This window comes from Peromyscus californicus, unplaced genomic scaffold (assembly GCF_007827085.1).
Source record: "Peromyscus californicus insignis strain IS unplaced genomic scaffold, ASM782708v3 Scaffold_11__1_contigs__length_118956290, whole genome shotgun sequence".
Taxonomy (NCBI): Eukaryota; Metazoa; Chordata; class Mammalia; order Rodentia; family Cricetidae; genus Peromyscus; species Peromyscus californicus.
The window spans coordinates 98010122-98027173 of NW_026294402.1; the positions used below are offsets into that span (position 1 = coordinate 98010122).

The 17052-nt window shown below is 49.9% G+C and overlaps 2 protein-coding genes across 17 annotated transcripts in view; both read right to left on the bottom strand.

Annotated features, from left to right (window-relative positions):
• Positions 1-2555: 2555 nt before the first annotated feature.
• On the bottom strand, positions 2556-3104 carry LOC128105440 (phakinin-like). The gene has a single exon (XM_052730604.1). The coding sequence runs from the start codon at positions 3078-3080 to the stop codon at positions 2556-2558; it is 525 nt and encodes a 174-aa protein (XP_052586564.1). The 5' UTR covers positions 3081-3104.
• Positions 3105-5742: 2638 nt separating this feature from the next.
• Positions 5743-17052, bottom strand: part of Tmem108 (transmembrane protein 108) — a 277796-nt gene continuing 266486 nt past the window's right edge. For all 16 annotated transcript variants that reach the window (XM_052718720.1, XM_052718640.1, XM_052718712.1 and 13 more), the window contains 2 exons: positions 10740-10894; positions 5743-7563 (listed from right to left, as the gene is read on the bottom strand). In XM_052718720.1, the coding sequence (XP_052574680.1) occupies positions 7441-7563; positions 10740-10894 (278 nt within the window). In that variant the 3' untranslated portion in view covers positions 5743-7440. The remainder of the gene's footprint in view (positions 7564-10739; positions 10895-17052) is intronic.

A 17052-nucleotide genomic window follows, 5' to 3' on the forward strand; every position in this document is an offset into this window, starting at 1 on the left:
CCACTGCTTAGCAGGAGAAGGGGCCTGAGTGGTTCTAAGGCTAAGGAATCAAGAGAGTGAAGCTTAAAAATCGAGGAAGAGAACAGGGAGGAGGAGGAGGAAGAGGAGGAGGAGAAGAAAGTGTCTGTTCATATCTAGGTGTTCACAGATAGGTTAGAGGAAAATGGCTGCCATTTTGGACTTTGACCACCAGGAGCAGAAGCAGAAGTCTTGGTGTCCTTTCTTCATAGCTGTCTAGTCTATAGGTTATAGAGTTGCTGGATTGTGTAGACATTATTCAATCCAGTTTATAGATGAGAAACTGAGGCTCATGCGTTTTAGAAGATTTCGTAGCCAGTTGCGATGTCTACTCACTAGGCTCTGGCTGAACTTTCTAACCATGCCATTGAGATGTCTGGCACGTGTCCCTCCTGGCACGTGTGCGTGGCATCCAGGTGTCATACTGTCCAGCGTATGCTGCTGAGCTGGAATATCTGGGATGTTCTAGGAGTTAATACGTCATACATATTTGAAAGCAAGATAGTTGTGGGGACTCCCTGAGGAGCGGCTACCTCTAGGACAGGCTGAGAGGCCCTGGATGTTTGAGGCTCTCCCTCACAACTTGGAGGTGTGGGTAGAACATCTGCAGCAGCCAGAAGGATAGCATTGTACCCTCCTCCTCTGGGGGGGGGGAGGGAGGGAGGGTGTTGAGAACAGTGAAGAATCAGCATCATGGGTTGAGATGGGGACTCCATGTATGCCCCTGCTTGACATCACCCAACCATACATGAACAGTTTGTAACCTTTCAGGCTGCATGCCTGACTCCAGGGAGCAAATGGGATTTGGCTGCATCTGGCTGGATTAGAGACTGATGATTTAGTGTGTGGGGATCCCAAGGCCAGCATTTGGGGAGGAAGGGGAGAGATAAGTCAGCTACCCACAGAGGGACCAGTTGAGATGGGCAATGGCGGTGGGATTCCAGCCTTGAGACCACAGCTTGCAGGCAGAACTGATGGATGTGCTTGGAGCCCTGCAGAAATTATCCCAGAGAATAGGTCACAGCCCTGACCCAGGTGAGGAGGAAAGGAGGCCTCTGCATCCCTGCCCAGCAAGATGGCTGTCCGCTATATGTAGTGATCAGAAGGAATAAAACCCAAGAAAAGCAAAAATGTCAAGTTCCCAGTCCCACACCCCAAGGGCTCGGTTACCAAAGAAGCTGTTGTGTAGGTATTTTTCTGAATTGAAGTGTAGTCCCTTTGTGGGGGAGGAGGGCAGTTCCTAAGATCCAGAGAGCTTAAGGAAACTTACAAAGCTCAGCAAATTATTAGATTCACCCCCCTCTGCCAGTTATATATGCAATAAACCCTTGTTGGGGAAGGGAGACTCTTCCTTATAGCTGCCTACAAATTGGGCAAGGGGCTGCAGGGGTGCAGCTAACATGAGCATTACCATGCACTTTGCAGGGATGCAGCTTCCTCTGATTCAGTTATGCTCCTGTAAGGAACCCCTCACCCATGCTCTGCTAAGTAACCCCAGTGAACTAACTGGTCACCAGGCTAGACTTGGGTAGAATCTTTGATCTGTTGGTAGTGCCCTGTCTGAGGTGAAAGCGTACTTGTTCATGTCTTCCGAGGAGAAGTCACAGCCAAGACTAAGACATTTCCATCGCCCAGAAAGTTCTAGTTAAATCTAAACTGTTGTGCTGGTATTTTTATATTGGTTTCATGCTGAAATAATTTTTGCTATATTGAGTTAAGTAAGATAATATTAATGCCAACTTCACCTGTTTTTACACACACACACACACACACACACACACACACACACACACACACACGTAGTAGGAAATTGAAAATTACCAGTATGGTCCATATTCCCATTGATCCCATATACCCATTATATGTAGATACAGGAGCACACCTTCATTTAGTCATCATTTAAAACAGCACATCCATTCAATGGGATTTGGTTCTATGATGGCTTGAAAACCCTTTACAGTAACAGTGACAGAGGCAGTCCCAGATAATAGGTCAAATGCAATTTTGAGGAAAGAAAATCCAGGTTCAGATATTGGCTGCATATTTCTATTACAGTGGTTCTCAACCTTCCTAATGCTGTGACCCTTTGATACAGTTTCTCATGTTGTGGTGACCCCCAACCATAAAATTATTTCATTGCTACTTCCTAACTGTAATTTTGCTACTGTTATGAATAATAATGTAAATAGCTAATAATGCAGGATATCTGATGTGAGACCCCCAAAGGGGTTATGCCCCACAGGTTGAAAAAAAAAAAACTGCTGCTCTACTAGCTTGTGAAGTTGGGCCATGTACACAGTTTTCTTATTTGAAAAGTGTATGCAATGATAGTTTGGTCGCAGAGCACTGTTGGGATGTTTTGGGGGTGATGGATGCACTATGCCTAGGGGGTCCTGGCCCTTAGTCAACCTCAGTGAATGGCAGCTAATGTCACCATCAGATCCCCAGCAGTTTGGAGATGAAAGAGGTCAGCTTTCCCAGCCTCAGATTACTCACCACTTTTCCTGTAACCTTCCACATCCCCTCTCAGGGCTCTATCAAGCCTTTAGAGACAGAGCTGGAGGACTTACCTGCTGGTAGCTGCTGGCCCAGGAGGCTCGGAGGGCATCCCAGCCTCCAGAGCGCGTGGCCTTGCTCTCCAGGTGAGCCCGCAGTTGTGTTTCCAGCTCCTGGCTGACTTGTTCCAGAGCGTGCACCTTGGCCATGTATTCCACTAGGCAGCCCCCCAGGTCTTCCACAGCAGCGTGATCCCTTTCTGGGCCGGGAGCAGGCACAGTGGCAAGGCCTGAACTCCGTAGGCCCTGCAGGAAGACACTGCTGATGCCCAGGGCCCGGCGCGTCACTCGGGCACCAAGGCCACCTACGCACCCACTGGGTGCTACTCCTACATAGACTCCAGGCGCACGGATGAGGCTACCCACAGCACTGGTCCTGGATCCTGGGGGGCTCTCCAGGGAGGATGGAGATCGTGTCCCCCTGAGGGACACCCTGTGCCTCTGTAGGGGCATGTTGGAGTTGGCTCCAGCGGGCAAGTCCACTGCCACTCTCCTCTCGCTCATCATTCTCTCTGCCTCTGTGGTGCCTGGCAGGGTTACAGGGTCCAGTGGCTTTTGGTTGCTAGCCCCAGCATCCTCATGGCCTGGTCACGGGCCTCTCTGGAAGCTCCCCTGCCCCCATGTTCTTTGTCTATGGCCTTCCATGAGCTTCTGTCATTCACTGAGCTGGAAGAGGACCTCCCCACCAGCCTGTGAGAGGCACACAGGCATTCTCTGATGCTGGGTCATGTGCCCAACCATCCAGACTTTTCTGCTGGGGGGAGGGCGCTGGACCACTGCAGACTGTGGGAATGGGTCATCTAGATTTGCCTATTTCTTTTTAGACAGGGTCTCTAACTGAGACTAGCCTCAAAATTCCTAGGTAGCCAGAATGGCCTTGAACGTCTGATCTTCTGCCTCTAATCCCTGCGATAGAATCCAGGGTCTCACACATACTAGGTGAATACTCTATGGACTCTATATCACCAGTCCTTGGGTTTGTATGTCACTGCCATAGTGAAGGGCAGGCAGGCAACAAGCAGTTTTGTTTCACTGGTGAGGAAACAGGCTTGAGGACCTTAGAGGAGAAGTGTACTGAGCACCTCATCCAGATCTCACATCACAAGCTGGGACTCAGTGTAGCGGCCTCAGGACCGATCGTGGGGCTTTCTGCATACCTTCATGTGCTGAGGTAGGGGCGTGTGTGTGCATGTGAGTGCACATCCACACAGGATCGGAGGACACACACGGATGTGAGCCAGCCATGGAGGAAGGCAGCCCCAGAGAGCCAGGGGAAGCACAGCAGGCCTGCTGCTATCCTCTCCCCTCAGGTCTGGCAGCCGTTCCAGCCCCCTTCGAGCTTTTCTCTCCCCTCCTCCTCCTCCTCCTCACATCTGCCCTCTGACACAATGCTTGTCAGCTGCTGGCCCTCGGCCATGTTTCTCCTCCTCTAGACCTGCTGTACATCTTCCTGATTACTAACTTGGACACATCAGACACTCTGGAGCCAGTTTAGGACCTGAACTGCTGGGCGGCTGTTTGTTAGACTCTGTTCTCTTTCCCACCTCTGTCTCCCCCTCTAATAAGACCAAGAAGTGAAAACAAGGAAGCATTTTCTGGAAAGCACCCGTGGGTGCCACAAGTTAGGGTTTGCTGGGCACCCCAGGTTTTAATCCTTGCCTGTGGCATACTCTAAGTCACACTGTCAACTGTCATATCCCAATCACTTCTTGGGGGTTAGAATGTTCTCTCCAGCCTGGGCATGTACTGAGGTTTTAGTGTACTGAAACTAGGCACCCCAGATCTAGAGATGGACATACTCCTTGATCCTGTAATGTGAGGATGGACCCTAGGCAGGAGAAGGGAACAGGAGTTAACTTCTGGTAGGTACCAAGTGCACCCCAATTCTGAGCACAATTCCACTGTCTAGCTCACTGACTTTTCACTCCAACTTGAAGGTAGGAAAGTATAGTGTGGACAAGTACTGCTGTTAGGGTGCACATTGTTCAATTCCAGAAGTATTATAGATACCGTTACTTCCCTTTATGACAAAAGACCCCGAGACCCCATGTCCGGAACTTAGCAGAGCTAAGAAAGCCTCTCTGTTCCAGGGACTTACATAGGTTGTCACTAGCGTCTGCCATTGCCAGGGCACACAGGTCCTACTCATCTGCTACAGCACTATGTGTACTTTTATTTTCTGTTTATGAAAACTGCAACCTTTCCCATTCTTTGTTTACTTAGGACAATGTAGGAGGTACTTGGCTACTTTCGTGTGTACACGTGGAGGCCAGAGATCAACTTTAGGGGCATCCATGGGGCCTATCCACCTTACTGTCTCAGACAGGGTCTCTTATTGGCCTGGAACCTACCAATCAGGCTATCCTTGCTGGCCAGTGAGCCCCAGGGATCTGCCTGGGCTCTGCCTCCTCCGTGCTGGGGTTAGAAGCATGTGTCACAACACCCAGATATTTTACATGGGTTCTGGGGATCAAACCTGGATCTTCATGATAGAAGGCACTTTCCTAAGGTATCTCCCCACCTCCCAGGAGATACTTCATTAAATATCAGTGTTGGTTATTTGCTTAACAGATTAAGGAGCCAATGGAATCAAGGAAAGGGCAGTAGCTTACAGGCCTTAGCTTACATAGGTATGGCACTCTTCCTATGAATGCCATCTCTGCGGCTCCCATGGTGCGCTGGTAACAACCTTCTAATACAGGTGGTACTGCTGGGCCCCAGGGAGCTCCATTTCCGTCAGTTCCAGGATGTGTTATTCAAGGCTAATGAAGGGTTCAAGCTACTGACTGTAAAGGTGTCATGTGGTCTAGGCACTGTTACTGCCCAGGGAATGGAAATGATCAGTGGTTTTGGACACACTCAGACTCAGAGGCATTTATTTCAAATCTGCCCCGTCCCCTGGAGATGGGGACAGGCAAGGGGAGGCAGCTCAGTGGACACCAGTCTTTCAAAGATCTGAAGAGAGCCGACTCTCCCTTGGAAAACCCACCCTCTTGTTCTAAAAGAACAGTTTTACTAAATGATAACTCGACCTTGTTACCTCATCACACTTGTAAAATCCAATGTTCAATTAGATAAAGTACACATGAGATGGTTATGGGTACCATTAAAGGGGAGACTTAAGGGTTATTAAATAAAAAGAATGCAAAATGTATTAGCAACTTGATCCTCTGGGTAATAAAATAAGTTTATTTATATATACATGGTAGCTGAATTCTGTGGATACGGAAAAATAAGTCATACATCCACAAATGTATATATAACATATGTATCTTTGATGACATATATTATATATAAATTTTACTTTACAAACAAGTTTTCTCTATACATACGCACACACATCGGCATATTCAATGCAATAGCTAACAGAAATATTATGATAAGGTTAAGGTCAGACAGCAACGTGTTAGAGAGCGAGTCTCGGCACGACATTTAACCTGCTGCTTTTGTGGGTTGAAGTCTTTGAAAAGAGACAAGCAGACTCATGTTAAGAAGGTCCACACAACATTGAGAAACACATGTTACTTTTGAAGGCCACCCTTCTTTCTGAAAGGAGAATGGAGGAGGGAAGGAAGTCGTGGTAAGAAGACCACAGCAACGACACAGACATTGGAATCAACAGTCAGATTCAAGTCCCAATCTGACAATAAGAACATCTATATTCAAAATATACTATCAAACTATTTTCTTTTAAAGGGGAGGGGGTTTGAAGTTAAATTCCTAGCCACGGTGGGTTAGGAGAGGAACAGAGAACATGATTCCTCCAGAAGCCCATCTCGGGTCTCTGAGAGTCTGCTCCCAATTGGCCACACTGGGTTCAGTGTGGGCTGGGACTGCAGCTGGACCTGGACCCGGGAATAGGAGAGGGAAGGCAGGGGGAAGTGAAAGCTGATGGCAAGTTCATGGGCAGGTCTGCAGCGCTTCTGCCTGTAGACAGAATGGCACTTCTCTTGAGTGATTCATTTGGCAATCTTCTTCTTTAAAGATTTACTAGGGAAGGTTAAAAAAAAATAGTTCTACACCACAAGGCTTTCTAGATAAACCTGTTTCTCAGGGGGCACAACATCATTGCCTCCAGAGAGAGTGATACAGAATCTAAATAAACACTTGACCCTTGAACCGGGAAGAACAAGTGTGGCATAGGCCCGAGGCCGAAAGCAGCATCTGTCCTCCCAGGAAGAGAGGCATGGGGTCTAGGGCAGGTGGGGGCGTTGGAAAGGGATGCCGAGAAGGGTTTCTAGGGAGCACTTTTCTGCCAGACAAAGGCAGTCCTGTTTCTTCTAGCATGGTGGGGGCATCCTGTGGGGTGATATAAGGGGGCTGGAACCCCACGATGCCTTGATGTCCATAGGTCCATTAAAGTTGACATTCAGTGATGGCACAGTGAGACTTCAGGATGGCAAGTGCCCTTCTGTTTTGAACCCTTGCTTGTCTTCTGCCTTGGTGCACCAGTCCCCTCTACAAGTATACATACAAGGAGACAGGAAATGTAGACATATTGAGTCAACCATAGCTCCAAGAACAGACAAAGGACCACTCACTTGGCCATCATCACATTCAGCTTCCATGGGAGACTTTCCTCACCTGCCCAGGGCTCCTGAGACCCCTACATGCCCAGAACAGTCAAGAGAAGCAATCAGTGCAACTGCTTTGCTTAGAAATACCTTTATTTTATAAAGCCATGGGTCATTCTGTAAATTTTTTTTTAAACCACACTTGTAAAAAAGATGTTGACAATTCTTAAGAAAAAAAGCTGAAAATGTTATTAAGTCAGGGTTACACAAAGGTTATATTTATAATATATATATTTGTATATTTATAATTTAGAGACAAAAAATAGGGAATGGCAACTCGGAGGCTGCTGCATCTAGATCTCCGAAACTTGATCGTTTCCCACGAACAGTGTTTCCTGGCAGAAGGGGTTCACGAGGACCATCCCAGTGTCTCGATAGTCGCCATTGGCTGGGGAGCGGGGCTCTGAGAGCTGGTCCTGGGGGGAGAGGGAGGAAGATGGTGTGAGCTGGGGATGGAATGAGGGCTGGCTGCTCTTCAAGCAATGCACAGGTATAGCTGGGTGTGGTGGCACACACAACCCCAGCACTCCAGAGGATGGCAAGTTCAAGGCCAGCCTGGGCTACATAGTGGGAGACTGCCTCAACAAAGCAAGCAACTAAGCACACCAATAAGGAACTAAATACATATGCACGCACATGCGTGCACGCACATACACTGATGGTTATTTCTGGTCAGATTAGCTGGATTTATAATCACCTCTGGGAGTGTCTGGGATGGATGATTTCAGAGAGGACTAATCAAGGGGGAAGAGACCCCCCTGAAGGCAGTGGCAGAATTCCATGGTTTGCCCCAAACAGAATAAAAGTGGGGAGTAAAAGGGGGAAGCCACGTGAGCGTCAGTATTTCTCTGCCCTGTGGCACTGGCCATTTGGCCACTTTGTGAACTGCGCTCTTCCACGGTGACTGCCCATGACGAACCGAACCCTCTGGAACCATGAGCACAACAACTTCTCCTTTAAGTGTTTCTGTCAGGCAATCTGGCCACAGCAACAAGAAATCGCCCAATATGTGCACTTTCATTTCAGGATGGCTGGCTTTATGTTCTTATCTAGGCCAGAGCCAAGGTGCAGAGCCTGCATCCAGACTTAAGTTCTGAAAAAGGGTTCTTGCTTTCCTTGTGCAAGTTCAAGGCTCACTATGTAAAACACACACACACACACACACACACACACTCAAACACACATACCACACACACACACCACACTACTCTCACACACCACACCCACCGCGACACCCACCCACCCCTTACTGCCTTAGTGAGCAAAGGTTGATGTCCTTGGACTCCGGACTCCACTTCTTGCCTCTTCCTCAGGCAAATTCGCAGCTCTTCCTTTCCAAATACACCAATCAGCACCACCCATCCCATAACTACCCTTCAGAGTCTCACAGGCCCACCAGTCTTCACAGCCCAGTTCATCCTCCTCCTAAGCCCCTTCCCCCACCCCTGCATCCTGGTGAGAATCACTGCCCCCTGTCATGAAGCAACACAAGAACCCACATGGACAGATGGGATCTCTCTGCAGCAGTAAGCTATGAGGTGGGTGAAAACAAGGAAAGAACCCCCCTCCCCACCCCCAACCTCAACCTGTCAGCCCCAGGGCGGAAAGGCCTTTAAACAGGCACTCCATGCTGCTCGGAAGGGAATCTCAAGGCTCTGACAGGGTTTCCATCCAGTGACTACAAGCACTTGCAGGCTACTAATGGCAGGTCCCAGATCAGGGAAAAGACACACCAGCCAACGCCTGAGGAAATGCCAAACCACCAAAGTCTCAGAACTTCCAGGCCGTTTCAAGGCAAGTGGACTCAAAACGCAGCAACAAGCCTGTGTATGCTGGCCCGGGCTAGACTTCTCAGAAGTGGCTTCATTTATGAAGCCACAATTCATTCTCTGAAGTTTATCTTTAAACAAAACGGACAAAAGGCAATTCCCGAGGAAGAAGGGCTGGCTGCTTTATGGATGGTCCGGAGAAGAGGGAACTACGTTGTTGATAAAACGTCTTTTCAGGAGATAGGCATGTCTCTCAAGGGCTGATCTGGCCAAGTCCTGCTAGGAGGGTGCATGGAAGCCTGGCTCTCCTAATTATGGAGAAGAGACAGAAGTCATTTTCTGTGCTCTTGGGCTGAGCTGTGAGGGGTTTGGAGGTTGAAAGGCGAGTGAACCTGGATGGGGGGTGGAAATGTATGGGGCACTGCATGAAAAGAGAAAGGTATTTAGGAAACAACCAGGACGATAGAGGGGTAAGGGAAGGGAGAAGAAAGGGATGGAGGGAGGAAAAGGAGGAAAAACAGAAAAGTATCCAAGCTCCCTTGGGCACTATGATCTGCCATTCCATCACCACAGCATAGGGTAGCCAGGCACAGAGACACTTTCTTAGGCAAGGCATGTGGGAGGGGCTGGATGGTAGGTACATGTCTGAGGATGCAGCATGTAGGAGAATGTGACCATCCTGTGGGTGCTCTATAGGGCACGCATGTCCCAGCGGTTTCCATCCTGGATCCAAACTACTTACATTTTGGCTTCACACAGCACAGGTTTTGTGAGTTGGAATAGATTATAGTCCTTTTACAAATACAGCAGAACCAAGGGAGTAGACTGTCGGGGTAGGGGTGGGAGAGCAAGGGTACAGTCTGAAGCCAAACCTGGCATACTTCCTGCTGTGGCTTTTGTGGTGCCTTTTATTCTGGAGACTGCAGCCAGGTGGCCCTTCTCCTGGGAGCCTCCTGGACTGGCACAGACCGTAGACTGTAGCCCCCATCCCTTTTGGTTCTACAAGAAGAACACCACGGTGTTCTCCAGGTGGAACTTTTCTACAGCATGTTTCTGGGTTCTTCTCTTCAGTGGTCACTTTCCCATTTACAGAGAAAATCTAAGATATTTAGGCTTCACTGCCCAGATTCAAACCTTTCTCAGGTTTTCCACTCACTAGAAGAAAAATGTGTGCTGGCTTCTCACCCAAACGAAAACCTTCAACGAAGCTTGTATTGCTACCTGCCCTTTGGTTATTAGCTTTTACTGAGCAGCTACTGTTACCAAAGCTCACCCAGATGCCCAGGGAATGGAGGTGCAGGGAAGGCAAGGTACACTGTCACAATAACTCAGCTCAGCTGCCCCTCATCTCTCTCCTGGACCATCTCCAAGGCTTCTGTCTTCCTTTTTGGGCACACCTAGTGAAGCCCAGAAATCCTCCCGCCTCTCAGGAGGGCTTCCTCCCCAGGTTCCCATATGTTTCATCTATTACTATTTTTCATTTGGTTTGCATTTGAACGACACCAAGCTTCATCTCCCAGCCACAGTTCAAAATTGGAAGTCCCCTGAGAGCATGCTTTCATCTTCATAGTTCCCAGACACTGTTTTCCACAAAACAAGTCCTCAATAAACATTCGTTACTTATTCCCAGATAGAACAGCTTTCCCAAACCTAGTGTTCAGAAAGTACCCCAGGGCTCAGACCCCGAGTTCAGTAGGGCTGGGGCAGGGGGAGAAGCTCCTGGCCCACAGGGCACTGTGGAGGAGCAGGCCCTCAGGGCTGAGCAGGTACTCTGCAGCTCTCTGTGTGGAGAGTGGCCGGCCATGGAGGTGTGGGGCTGTTACCTCTGAGGTCTCCAGGGACTGGATCTCCCTTGGGAGCTCCACAGCGTGCCTGTTGAAGTAGTCCATGGTGATGGCATTGTTCCAGTAGCTCAGGTTGTTCTCAGGGTTGGCCGTCTTCTTCCTCCTCCTCATACAGCACACTGTCAACAGGACGGCTGTGGAGAGAGTGCCAGTCAGAGAAGCAGACTTGGGGGGGGGGGACGGGGGACAAACGCCTAAGTCCCAGTGGGGTGCAGAGGAGGTGGAACTGTACCCAGCCACTTACCCCATCCAGTCTTTAAAAGACAGCCTCACGTACCGAAGGCTGGCCTTGAGTTCACTATGTAACCGAGGACGGCCTTGAATTTCTGATCCTCCTGGATCTACCTTCTGAGTGCTGGGATCACAGGTCTGTGCCCCATGCCTGGCTTTTGCAATGCCGGGGACTGAAACCAGGGCTTTGTGCATGTAAGGCAAGCATTCCAATAACTGTGCTAGCCTTCACTTGGTTTTTCAACCACTACCTTTATATTGAGTACCTACTGTGTGCTAGAAACTGTTAATAGTCACCACTGTTGCCGGGCGGTGGTGGTGCATGCCTTTAATCCCAGCACTTGGGAGGCAGAGGCAGGCGGATCTCTGTGAGTTCGAGGTTAGCCTGGTCTAGTCTACAGAGTGAGTTCCAGGAAAGGCACAAAGCTACACAGAGAAACCCTGTCTCAAAAAAAAAAAAAAAAAAGTCACCAGTGTTTTCCTAAGTATCAATCTAAGTATCAATCCTACTGGGTGCTCGCAGAAGAGGTCAGATGATACATAGGTAATAAAATGAATCGGGAGATTTCAATAGGGATGGCTATCTAGTAAAGACAAAATGGCCAAGTGAGAGAGGCTGCTTTAGTCATGGGGTAGCCTCATAGCAAGGGGACTGGCATCATAGGGAGGAGCTGGGCTCAGGCAGAAAGGGCAGTATGTTCCATGATTTGGGGACCGGCATGTGCAAAGAAAAGACCAAAGTGTGGACAGCCCAGGTGTGTGTGAGGAAAGAAAGATTAGTATGCCACAGAGTATACGGTGAGGTAGGAGGGGAGGCCAGGGCAGTGTTGAGAGGTGTACCCCAGGGCTTGGGGAAGGGAGGTTGCATGCATTTGGGGGATATTTGTGATTGCTGCAGAGCTGTGCTTTTAGTATGTGTCAAGCAAGGGCTTTGCCTAGGTTCACCAGCACCAGAACCTTCCACAGTGAAGGGATGGGTGGGGACTGTATGTACCTGACTGACATCCTGAAGGTGCCAATCATCTCAGTGCCTGGGAATGGAGGCCCAGGCTGCTGTGTTCCGAGGCCAGCACCAGGGGGCAGCAGAGGGCCAGCTCCCTCGGAAACACTCAAAGGGTTTGAGCAATACAGGGTGAGTTCACTGTCAGGCAGCAGGGCAGCTGCAGAAGCTGGCACATTTAGGAGCGGAGTCCTCAGAGCCCAGGCTCCAGCCCTGGGGGTTCTCTGGAACATTCTGTCACTTTCCTCCCCACCACTGGCCCCCCTGGAGACCATCTCTAAACAAAGTCACCAGGCAGCCTACATTTGCATTTTGCCTCATCTGCTTTGGACAGGAAGACTAGCCACTTGCTAATCAGGCCTCTAAAGTGCCATTGAAAAGTCCCTGACACATGGAGGGGGCTTCTAAATGGACTCGAGGGGATTGCAGAGACTGGATGGCATCAGACTGTTCAAATTTTGTAGCTCTGTCTTTCCCTTGAATCCTTCCAAAGCCCTTTCTCCACTGCTTGAAAGAAGGAAGGGGCAGAGGTTGGCTGCAAAGCCCAACGTGGAAACCACCTCTTCACTCTGCTGGGAGACACCATGGTCCCTTCTCTCCCTTCCTGTTACCTTTATTCCTCATAGCCACCAGTCTCTGCCTCTGAAACATCAAGGAGGAAATGGCCAAGCCACTTCAAGCTAGTAAAGCCAAATCCCCAGAGAAGTAGAAATGCTTAGGAAGTGAAGACACAGGTTTTCTCAGCTCTGCTGAAGCTGGAGCCCAGGGGGAAGCGGGAGTTGTCAGGGATAAACAGCCACTTTTCTCTTGCCCTTCTGCGACGCTGTCTGACATCACATCACATCACACACTTCATTGCCACAGGCTGTAAACAAGGTGGGGGAGGGGAATGTCCTCAAAAGGCACATCTCTGAGGAAGTGGGCCATTCATGCCCTGGAGACCCCGTGAGTAGTCACAGGCAAGCAAGCAAGATCAAGGTGACAGAGAAGGTCTTGGAGACTGTCTGGTCCTGTGGTGAAAGGCATGTGGGGGTTAGAACCCTGTCGTTAACACAATGCTTGCAAACCCGAGTCCAGCATTTGACCTCTCGGCCTCTGTGCAGCTCACATGCAATCCTGCACGCAGGAGAATTCCGCCCAGCATCTGGTGACTTTTCTCAGCTGCTATTCTTAGTCTGAGAAGAAGGGAGTAGGAATCCAGAGAGATGAGCATCCCCAGGCCCTGCTGCCGAGCTGGCCGAGCATGCCCATTGCTGTGTCTCAGATGCCACACTGTCACTGCCTCTGAAGCCTGGGTCTACGCAGAGTGCAGTGATCCTGTCTGTAGAAGGGCTGGTGGCTTCTATTTATTTATCTTGGGAACTTCCTAGTGTTTCTCACATACCTTCTATTTGAGAGATGTAGAAACATGGGCTCCGTGATTGTGAGGGTCTTAAGGCTAATGCTCTGTGTTTAGAACTTTTATTTCAGTGGTCTGACCTTTCATCTAAGAGAGAAAGGTACAGCTGGGCCTTACGGAGTCTAATGTGCACTCAGCACTATGTAGTCGACAGGCCTCTTCAACCCACACAGTCACAGTGTGAGAAAGGCATGGTTACTCTTCCCATGTAGGGAGGTGGTAATGGAAGGCCACTGAAATGAACATTGATCAAGATCACCTGGCTGATTTCACTACCTTGGACCTGGGCTTTGGTAACTTCAAGATGCTTATTGTCTCCTGCCACTCTGCACACCAGAGGGAACACACAGTATGGCGTTAGAAGCCCTTTGTAAGCCAGACAGTGAACACAAGGTGTGAGCCACGTATCCATCTAGCCAAGGAAGCAACCGCGTCATGTCTCCAAAGGCAGCAGCTGTTGAGACTACAGGGAATGAGTGGGGCTCCTCTGTCCTGCAGCTCTAGAACAGCCCCAGGAGTGAAGCAAGCTCTCTTGGCTTCCCCAGGAACCTTCTGGGACCTATCAGCTGTGTGACAGGAAGAAGGGTCACCGGTATGAAGTTGGAGCCCCAGGTACTGTGATCACATGACAGGACCTTGTGGGTGATGAGAAATGGTCATCAAAGCCCACAGGTCCCCCCAAAGGCCCAACCTTTTCAGTCATCCGCTGAACTGCCAGCTGCCAGGCCTGTTGGAACGTGCACTGTGAATCCTCAGGGGATGAACCAGCCACCCCTCCTCACTGTCGGTTCTTGAGCACCTTCCCCACAGCAGCCCTGACGTAAGACCTCAAGAGCATGCTCCCTGATTTTTAGGGGTCTTGGAGGTAGCACAAGTGTGGAAAGGCGCTGCCCACACCCCCTGCCCCTCCAGATTCACCACCATCCCTGTGCCCGTTCCCAGAGGCCTGCACCATGACTGACTATGGCAGGGGTAGCAGAGCACGCTCAGTCCCTTAGGACTCCTCTACAGCTCAAGGACTCCCACTGGCCCAGGAGAAACACGCTCAGATATTCCATCCTCATCATTCCCCATCTTTTTCCATGGCACGAGGGCTGCATTTCCGTGTATGACTTGCCTTGCTTCCTCTAGCTCTTCCTGGGTGTCTTATAGCTGCCTTGCATGCCCAATTCCATCTTGGTTCCCCCCTCTTAAAGGGACCTGAACTAACGCAGCAGACACCCCTCTCATCCAAAAGAAGAGAAAGTGTAGGAACACTGGTTAAGCCCACAGTCGAGAGGTAAGAGCTGGGTGTGTGGGCAGGTGTGTTTGATTCCACAAGCCATTTTTAGTACTGGACGACACTCCATAAAGGATTCAAGTGGCAGCAGATGGGGACTGGAATGTGTTTCGGCACCTGTGCCCTGGATATAAGGCTACAAGCCTCAGGAAACTAAGGGGCTAAGTGTCTGGCTCCTCATCCTGGTGTGTGGCACTTAGGTGTTTAGCAGTCTAGCAGGGGACACTACCTTGAAGCCCAGAGATAGCTATTTTAGCCTGCCAGGGTTATGGGCAAGGTGGCAATCCATGGACAACCCTGCCTTGCTCTGTACCTTCTCCTCTCATTGGTCCATAATCACAAGCAGACTGGGTGTCTAGCCACACTTCCTTTGGGTCTGTCTTTTCTGCTTCATGGTAAGAATCAATCTAACCTAAGTTTTCTTAAATGGCAATTACAAAGCTAGTTGGGTCCTGTGAGTAAAATTGCATCTCTCTCCCTCACACACACAGACAATGCACATGTGTGTGTGTGTGTGTGTGTATTCATAGCTAACATTCACTGAACGATGAGCACAGCTAAGAATCATGAGCCCTATAACATGTCATCCCTTAGAATATTGGTCCAGAGTCTAGAAGAAACCCTGCTCTGGGGCAAGGTGCATGGTCAAGGCCGGGTAGCGGTTCCCCTGCTCTGGGGCAAGGTGCATGGTCAAGGCCGGGTATCGGTTCTCCTCTGCCCTGTCAGGCTGAACTTGGATTGGTGGTACAGCACACCAGCATGTCCCTGGCTTCCTTTTCTAATCCTCCCCAAAGCTCCAGCTTCTCTGGGGTGGGGGGCATGGCTGGGAGAAAACACCCCCAGTGTGAGGCCAGGGAGCTCAGCAGCGCCTCCAAACGGTTCTGTGAAAACCTGGTGAGCAGTGACCAACGGCAGGCCAGAGGCTGCTAACAGGAGGCGGCAGGTTCTGTGCATCCTGATGGTGGCAGCAGAGACCAGTTCAGCACCCACAGGGCTCCTGGCCCTAGCTCACAGTGGCCTGGAGCCAATCAATTTCAGTTCTCAGCACATCTGAAGCAGAGTTGGTGGAGAGTGTCTGGCAGGGCTCGGGAGACAAAAGCACTCCTCAGCTCTTGCACACTGATGCCCTTCCAGCCACTGAGAGGGCTTGTGATGTGGAAGGTGGGTGGGCTGCTGACCTTCCATCCCTGTACAGGCTCAGAATTCGCTGTTCTCATCCCTCACTTTCATTAGAACTAGGGGAATCGCCCTATGACGAACAAGCACAGGGTGGAGAAAGCGTAGCTGGGGTTGAGTCCCTATTGCTCTGAACAACCTGGCTTCTCTCCTAGCCCCTTCCGCTAGAGGTGATAAATTCTATACTCGCACTTTGCTATCAGCCAGACTGCCTAGAATACCTGACAGTCTGGGAAGGGCTGGAGTCCACTGTGACGTCTGTAGAGTAGCGTTGGGGTACACAGACCGTAGGGAAGGTTGGAACATGGGCCATCAGGCCTCAAAGAGCTCAGCTTGTCTGATCATTAGATAGGGCAGGACTATGGAAACATCCCAAACAGATGAAAATTTCTGTGAACAGCGCCTAGAGTTCTGAGACTGGACAGATATTCCCTGATTGTGGTCAGAGATGGCTCATAAATGCTATGGCTGTGACCAAGGACACAGCTTATGTAGAGGCAGCCAGGGCCCAGGGCCGAAGTGAGGAGCCACTTGTATAAACGCAGAAACACCAAGAAAGTGGGCTCTGTGGTCCCCATGGGGCTATAAATGTCCAGCATGAACCAAACCAGATCTTTAGAAAGTGTGTCTCCCCTCGCGGCCCCCTGAATCTGAAGGCTGCTCTTGGAGCTCTGAATTGTCCTTGAGGGGCAGTTTGGGGCTGCGTCTCTGTTCCTGCCTTGATTGACATCAGTTTACTAACTCAACAGTAGAGTGTGGGTGATGACCGAAGTTTCCTGACACCTCGGTGCTGTGTATTCTTGCTTATTTTCTCTAGATAGCGTAGGGATAGAATAAGACATACCTAGAACTCCAACTGTAAACTAGAGCATCCAACAAACTTGAAAGATTATATAAAGCAGTTCTCACATTAATAATGTGCTTATCGATAGTGCTACATTTTCTCCATCTCATCCCTCTTTTAGAAGCAAGCAATAACACCTGAAAAATTACGTATGCTCCCACCACAGACAATAAGGCTGCTCTCACTGAGCATGAGGCATCACCAACTTTACACATTCCCTGAACTGGGTCCTGGAGCAGACGTGGCCTCCCAGCCCTGACACAAGGTCTGTCAGTAAAGCTGGGAGAAGCAGTGTTTGTGGTGATGAGTGGAAGGCTGGCCATGTCAGGGGCTGTCTGTGCTGACCTGTGACACCAGGGGAAG